This window comes from Cyprinodon variegatus, unplaced genomic scaffold (assembly GCF_000732505.1).
Source record: "Cyprinodon variegatus isolate N-32 unplaced genomic scaffold, C_variegatus-1.0 Scaffold345, whole genome shotgun sequence".
NCBI lineage: Eukaryota > Metazoa > Chordata > Actinopteri > Cyprinodontiformes > Cyprinodontidae > Cyprinodon > Cyprinodon variegatus.
Genome location: NW_015150798.1, coordinates 242,235 through 250,378, shown reverse-complemented (window position 1 = coordinate 250,378; position 8,144 = coordinate 242,235). Strand labels below are relative to the sequence as shown.

General features: G+C 39.1%; 1 protein-coding gene across 2 annotated transcripts in view; it reads left to right on the top strand.

The window, feature by feature from the left end:
• The window catches only part of hnrnpul1 (heterogeneous nuclear ribonucleoprotein U-like 1), a 43,983-nt gene that overhangs the window by 34,252 nt on the left and 1,587 nt on the right, over positions 1-8,144 (top strand). For both annotated transcript variants that reach the window (XM_015385639.1, XM_015385640.1), the window contains exons 7-12: positions 651-773; positions 865-993; positions 4,808-4,976; positions 5,724-5,987; positions 7,057-7,205; positions 7,296-7,505. In XM_015385639.1, the coding sequence (XP_015241125.1) occupies positions 651-773; positions 865-993; positions 4,808-4,976; positions 5,724-5,987; positions 7,057-7,205; positions 7,296-7,505 (1,044 nt within the window). The remainder of the gene's footprint in view (positions 1-650; positions 774-864; positions 994-4,807; positions 4,977-5,723; positions 5,988-7,056; positions 7,206-7,295; positions 7,506-8,144) is intronic.

Here is an 8,144-nt window from a genome sequence, read left to right as displayed (position 1 = left end):
CGTTATTGAATTATCGCCCAGTCCTTCTTCAACTTTTACCAGAGAGTTTTTAAACTGCAGTATCTATACTTCTACTTAAGTAACAAATGTGTGTACTTTTGACACCACTGCTTATGAGCATGCTGAAGTGTGCTGAAATACGGCATGCTCAAAATTTTCTGACGCATGTCATATGTGGGCCATAAATTACAGATAAGTTATCTGATTTTTGAATTACGTTAAGTGTGAGTTACTCATAATCCATGGCGCCCAGTTTATCGTTACCTATGAGTAACTTCTCCAGACTGCATCCCCTTCATAGGGTGAGAGAGCAGGTGTGATGGATCCTCCATTCGTTCATGGCCATGACTAAAAAAACCTAACAGAAATTATTCTGAATCTGCTGTGACACCTTTTTCTTTTTTATTTATTTTTTCCCCCCCGGGGGCAGTAGTATCATCGTTGCTCCCCTCATGAGCAGCTATGCGCCTGAAGTGAGCAGCTTTAACCCATGCTGCGTGATGAGTATTGCCTCATGCTGCGTTATACATAAGTTATGAATACTTGTAACGTGATGCATTAGCGTGATGTCTCAAGTCTCAGCCTTCGAAATAAGTATCTTGTAACTGATGATGCTTAACAGAAATGCATCTGTGTTTTTCTTGTTTCAGATTTTGATGATGGTTGGTCTTCCTGCCTGTGGAAAAACCACGTGGGCCATTAAACACGCTGAAGAAAATCCAGACAAGAAGTACAACATCCTTGGCACGAACGCCATCATGGACAAAATGAAGGTCTCTTTTGACGACTGTCCTAACTCTCGGAAAAAATCATGGACCCTCACACGAATGTTCTGGTTTTAAATCCTGTCTGTTTGCCGCGCAGGTGATGGGTCTCCGTCGTCAGAGAAACTACGCCGGGCGCTGGGATGTCCTCATCCAACAAGCCACCCAGTGTCTGAACAGGCTGATTGAGATCGCCGCCCGCAAGAGACGGAACTACATCCTGGATCAGGTACTGCTCCTCTTCCTATACTCGGTTCTAATACTCACCACAGTGAGTCAATGTGCCCTGATGATCACTTTCTCTAATGGATTATTTATTTATCTTTCAGGGGGTCTCTGTGTATTATAGAGTAGAAGAAGCATTGATCACCCTGTTGTCACTTGCTTGTCATGTAACAAAATGATTAATGGCTTTCATAAGCGACAGAATAATGTCATGTTTTTGCTACTTCAGTATATTTGCCCTTTGCTATTTATTCCATGTCATATTACAGTATTGTTTGTCTTGTGAGAAATGTACAAGTAAACCATGACTTTGTAAAGATGTTGAGAAACAAGTAAGCTCTGACTGGTGAGTAAGAAAAACACCTTCTGTTGCTAATTTAATAAGCCAGAGTTGAAAGCTTTTTTAAAAGCTAGTTTTAAGTGAGAAAGATGGAGCTTATGAGTGTATTTTTAAAAATTATTTTAATAATTTGACCCTGAAGGTAAGTAGTGACTAACATCATTTAGATTTTCAGATCCTTGTGCTCATTGAATGTTAAAAGGTAAGTGGGTCTAGTGACTCTGTGGCTTTTCTATGGAAACAGTGAGTATTTGAGGGTAAGTTATAAATGTTTGTCCTCGTCTGGATGGGACTAGAGCTCGTTAAAAGAAAAAGGTAAGTGAAACTAATGAGAGGGACCCATTAAAATAGTCAGGCGTTTTAAATCGGCTCCCCCCGTATATTCATGAGAAATTGAATTGCAGATTCTTTGATTAAGAATATTTATTTACATGAAACAGTTAGGTCCGATTTTAACACCGTTGTACTTTTTTAAAAGTAATTTACTTTGTTTTTTTTTATATTTCTTTAGATCCAAGAAAGTAAACTTGCTTTTATCTGCATGACATTTTCAGGCACACTCTTTTAGATGGTCTGTTTAAACATTGTATTCTAGATAATGATCAAGCAGTTTTTTTCTCGTTCTTGCTACATGTACGATAACCATAAGAAAACATAGATAACATAGATTATGAATAAAGCTGTAGGAATGCAGGATAGAGGTTTAAGACGGGCTTCATCTGATAGTTGTTGAAAAGGATGCTAAAAAGTAAATCTATTAGGGGTGTAATAACAAATGACAAATCCTTGAATATCGCAAAAGTTAAATCGACGATATTAGATTCACAATGTGGCTAAATTGTCTTAAATGTGCAACATCCATGCTTTTGTGTTACTTTTATATAACTTCCAGCCACTATCTGTGTACCACCTAAGAGCTTATTTTTCAGCTGTTTTAAAACAGCGAGATGTCTTTAAGTTTTCCAAGTTGTATTAGAGCTATGTAATGATTAAAAATATCGCAAAATATCGTCGTCGTTGTTAGTGTATTGGGATAAATTGTACTGTGATATATGTATTGTGGTGTGTATTTTATCGCCAATTTGCACTCCTATAAGCTTTACATCTACTGTGATCACCAACATTATATGTACACACACGGATTATATTAACATTTAGTCTGAGTCTTTTAACATGCTACAGTTTTCTTTTCAGTATTATAAAGAAAATCCAGACACATGACTACTAGTTCTAATTTTTATGAGGTCTCTGCAGACCGCTGGGTTGGATTTATAATGTTGTTACAATATTAAACGTGTTAGAAACTATTTAGCCCTGAATACACCAAATCCGATTATCCGTATGATGTGACAGAACATCTGGATGGACGAGGTCGTTGCGTTTAGTGATCATTGAAAGTCAATTGCTATGAACACGCCTGACACGATTTTCTGGAACTCAGAGAGAGATAGGCCATAGATCTATTCTAGTCAGACTACGCAGCAATTCAGCAACAATTTCATAGCTCTGACAGGTAGAGAAATATGGTTACAAAGTAAAACACATCAGCTTTGGGGGGAAAATTCACCAAATTTCAGTTTGCTTTTCTTCAGATGTTCTCATTATATTGTAATATAGGCCTATAAAAAATTCTGTGTTCTGGTTTAAGAACTGCTGCTCAAATGCATGAACACTGCTTTGTAGCCACACTTTTTTTCATAAGTCAAGTGTGGGTAATTGTTTTGCTTAGTCGGCAATTGAGACAGAAGTGAAGAAAAATCTGCACATATCAGGATCTGCTCGCCCTGCGTAGTCGGAGCCTCTCTATACATACTGCAGTCAGTGTGACATGGGAGGTGTGATCTAGGCTTTGTATATAATTTGTTTTAAGTGTTTTTTTGACAAAAGAACCATTAAGAAGTCCCTACCCCCTGTTTAAACCCGTTTGTTGGCAGGATCTAGTGTACTTTGCCAGAATAAATGGGGGCTGAGAGAAAGTGGTAATTTTTCCTGCTAATGATGCTAAAGTTTTGTTTTTTTTTATCTTTGATCCTAAAGCGTTTTGGTCCGATCGACTGGTTTAAAACGACACAGTAACACACATTTATTTTTTTCTCATGTCTAAACACGTCTGTAATGCTTTTTTTGAGATTTAGGACCACCCCATACTTGGACATGAACAACAGCTGTAACATTTAGACCAGCCAGACCTAGATAAGAAGTGTATTATGCTTAGCAGCTTTGTGTAGTTAATGACACGCATACAATTGCAAAGCACTTAATCTGTCGATTTATTTTTTAATGAATTGAAGAAATGGATAGCCAAAGCTTCCTTGAAGATATTTTATTATATTAAACCAGGTGAAACTAAAACCTTTCCACCTGAGGAGTTCTGGATAGAGCATATTGACAGTCGTGAAAAATAGTTTTAATCTGAAATGCAAATTTTTATGTATTTTGTTTACAATATGACTGCTCTAAGTGGGTCACCCTGTCAGCTAAAGGTATATTGTAGAGTATCTATAGATTTAACGATTAATCGATTACTTAATTAGTTGAACAATTGGGAGAGAGTCTTTGTTTTTTTTTTTTGTTGTTTTTTTTTAAATTCGTTTTAAGACCGATATTGTCATAGTTTCAATTAAAATTTCTATTCCAAATGTCAAAAGGTGCTTTAAAGTTGGGATTTGTAAGATCAAGTACCCTGGATGTTTAGTAATATGCCGAACAGTTGTGGTTTTCATGAAGCCAGGAAACGAGAAAGTTAAGTCTTATTTGTGTAATTAAGGGTTTAGTCAGAGTTTTCTGGGTGTTTTTTTTTTTTTTTTTTTAACAGCCCTTCTTTGTTTGAAATGTTCCGCAGCGGACAAAGCAGCATTTTAATCACTGCGTCTTGTAATGCTTCACTTTAAAAAGTGTTTTTTAATTTGTTTTTCAATGTTTTGTAACCTACATTTCATTTAAAACTTAAATAAGCTGCTTCGGGGTCGATTAAATATTTCCAGCAGTTTTGCATAAAGTCTTTAGATTCTGGAATCCTTCAGGCTCGCAGTTCAGTGAGACTGGATGTTTGCACAGATTTTTACTCTTAACTGCCTGAACAGTCAACAATAGGCATATTAACTATGCTTTACAATCACAGATCGTCTTTGTATGATGAAAGTCGCTCACCAGCTCAATTTGAAAATCTTCTGTCATTCACTGATAGGAAAGCTGCGCATCCTGCTCTTCTTAACAAGTAAAGCAGACGGTATAGTTTAGTGTAGGGTCCCCTCTAATAACTAACATGGGTTAAGAGTCACTGGGCCCTGGGATGCTTCAGCTTCAAGGTGAGTCTGTGGAGTGATGAGAGGGCTGAAAAAAAACCCCAGTAGATCGACTCCGAAGCCAAACCTCTCTCACTTGATTATTGCAGGGTTCCAGCTTCCTTCCAGTGGAAAGCCTTTACAAGTAAACAATAACAAACAAGCTTCTACTTCTTTCTTGTCACCATTGCTAGACAAATGTATATGGATCAGCAAGGAGACGAAAAATGCGTCCTTTTGAAGGTTTTCAACGCAAGGCTATTGTAATTTGTCCCACGGACGAGGATTTTAAAGAACGAACATTAAAGCAAACCAATGAGCAGGGGAAGGATGTGCCCGATCATGCTGTGTTAGAAATGAAAGGTAGGAATGCTGTGGAAGCAAATGATTAAAAAAAATTTAAAAAGATCTACTTTTTTTTTTCTGTGTTGTCTCTAAAATCAAACTTGGAAGATGTCCCCTGCCCCCTACCCACCATAGCCTTTGGCCAGATATCAGACCTGGAATTATTTTTTTGTTTTTGTTTAAAACAGTTCACATAAATTTGATTCCTATTTTTGCCCTTTTTCTGACACTTTTCATTCTGATTCTTGGCACACTGCAAACTGAGACTTCTGCCCTGTTCTGGTCACATAGGAGAAAATCTGGAATCTTTGGCGACCATGAAAAGGAGATTTCCTTGGTGCTAAGAAGTAGTCATGTTTTTGAGTAAAGATGGTTATTATCCAACCTTTCCAGGAGCTGTGCTTGGTTTGCAGTGCTGTTTCCTCTTCACAACTTTTTAGTCGTTCATTTTGTTCCCTCCCCCATCTCTTCTGATGTCCCCTTCCTCTCTGTCAAAACAAATGTTTCCTCCTCGACCTCCTGGAGGTGATGTTTGATTCTTTTACCCTGCCATCTGCTTTCATTATCTTCTCTTCATTTCTCTAATTTATATTTCCCTTGCCTAGTACTAATTATGTCTCATTTTTGTCTTCCGGTGGTGTGGCTGCTCTGGTCTCCACTACACATCCCCTTCCCCTCTCTCTCCCCCTGTTTCCACCTCTCCATCCGTCTCTGCTCTGATGGGTGGTCTCCTACTGCAATGGTCGTCTCTGGGCGCTCCTTCAGCCAACTTCACCCTCCCTGAGCCCTGCGATTTCCTAGAGGATGTGGCGTTTGTGGAGCTGCAGCGTGAAGAGGCTGAAAAGCTGTTGAAGCAGTACAACGAGGAGGGCCGCAAGGCCGGCCCACCTCCCGACAAGCGCTTTGATAACAGGCAGGGTGGGTTCCGTGGCCGCGGCAGTGGCAGCTACCAGCGCTATGACAACCGGGACGGGTTCCGTGGTGGCTACCAGAACCGTAGTGGAGATGGAGGCAGTGGATACAGAGGAGGTTAGTGTCCATGTTCAGTATGTAGCCTTTCTGTAGCTGTTGGCTCTAGGAATTTAGGCTGTGGAAAAGCGAGGGGGGAAAAAAAAAAATTGTTAACTACATGCTTTACAGATCTGTGTAAAACAGTTTGAAAAGCAGATTTAACACCTTCACACCTAACACCTTGAATCTAATGGACACAGGTCAGTGTTACTACAGCAGACGACTGAGTTAACGGCTCGACATCAGGAAGTTTTCATTGTGCCTTATTGATTTAAATGTCGGCATGGTTAAATGGGTTTCTTTTTTTCACAGCATAACCTTAAGTAACATTTCTACAGTTGGATGGTTAAAAAAAAAAAAACATTTGAAGGCTCTCGTTCCATTTGCCAACTGGATACCTGTTGTTGCTCTTCTACCTGTTCAGGAAAAAGGCAGTAACCTCTGCGTTCCTTCTGAGCCTCTTTATTTTCTGAAGCAGCAAAAAGCTTTACCAATGATAACTTGTCTTCGTTGAATTTTATTTTTTATCTGAGAAATGTAACGAAGAAGCTATTTCTCATCTATATCATAAAGCTGCTTGGATCTGCTGTTGGCTGAACTCAGTCTCACATGCTTCAACTGTTCCTATTGGTGCAGAGTCCCTTCATATCAAAATGGGCATCATAATCAGTATTTTATGTATTTTGGACCCATAAAATCTATAAAACTGGTATTTATATAGATTTTTTTCTAAAATAATTAGTTCTTTACTGTATCTCTAGATCTGTTGATGTATTATATCTTAAAAAATCCTGCTGACAAAAAAATATTTTGTCCGAATACGAATTGCTTTTGAACAAAAAGCAACCATTTAAAACTTGTTTCAGACACATGTTTTATAATAATTTAAAAAGACCTTTCTTATTTACCCAGCTTGCTGGTTTAGTTTTATTGTTTGGCATTACCACAAAAAGATCCAGACAGTCTGCTTGAAGAAAATACTGGGACTTTTTGTCATTTTGCATTTGGAGTTGAGGAAATTCGTTTTTTCTTTACCAAAGGAATGGTGTTTTTTCTCTCTGTAATTTCCTTTCTTTGTGTGTTGCAGGTTACAATCGTGGCAGCTACAACCAGAACCGGTGGGGTAACAACTACCGTGATGGAGGCTCAGATTCCCGCAGCAGCTACAGCCGCAGCCAGCCGTCAGGAGGAAGCTACAATCGCCCAGCTTCCTACAACAAGGGCGGATACAGCCAGGTAGCTGATCTTCCATCCGTCTTTAAGGTTTTAATTTACTCTTAAAAGGGTTCAGAGATGTTTGAAGCTTTGGATTCCTTTATTTACCAGGGCTACAATCAGAGCTACAATCAGGGGTACAACCAGGGCAACTACAACCAGAACTACTACAGCAGCTACAGTCAGTACCCAGGATACAGCCAGAGCTACAGCCAGACACCTGCACCTGCACCTGCACAGACGTACAACCACCACCAGCAGCCGCCCGCGCAGCAACCACCAGCGCAGCAACCGCAGAGCTACAACCAGCAATATCAGCAGGTAATTAATCTGGTGTTAAATAATAAACCACAGCTGCATGGCGGCTCAGGATGAGGTCCTGCTGGCAGAAAATACCTGTAGACTAAATTCAACTGAAGACTCAAACCAGAGAAGTTGGATATTTATTTAACCCCTGCAATGCAATGTTTCTTCCTTTAAAGTTCAGCTTGTTGAAGCAACTTAGTTGTTCCTTCTTAGTTTTGCCTTTACAGACTATATTCTTACCAATTTAGCCTCTTTAACAATCATCAGTTACAACATAATCCAGCTTTCTCATTATAAAACAGTGTTTATCGTATTTTCACGACCATAAGGCGCACCCTACTAAAAGGCGCAGTCTGTTATGTGTGTCATTTCTGTATTTAACACACGCATAAGGCGCAGCGGACTATAGGGTGCATTTTTTATATACAGGTACATGTCCTCTACTAGGTTTAAATACCTCTACTGCGTATTTAAAAATAGAGCGTGAGCAAAACTGAGTATCATTGGGTTTTATTCATGTATTTATTACAAAGTATTAGTCAAACCTGGAAGCTGGGTGTGAGACAGACACATCGCTGATGACAGAGCGCTGTGATCACTCCTCTGAAACAGTTTATTGACGCATAAATTAACTTAAAATCCTGAAACCTGCCG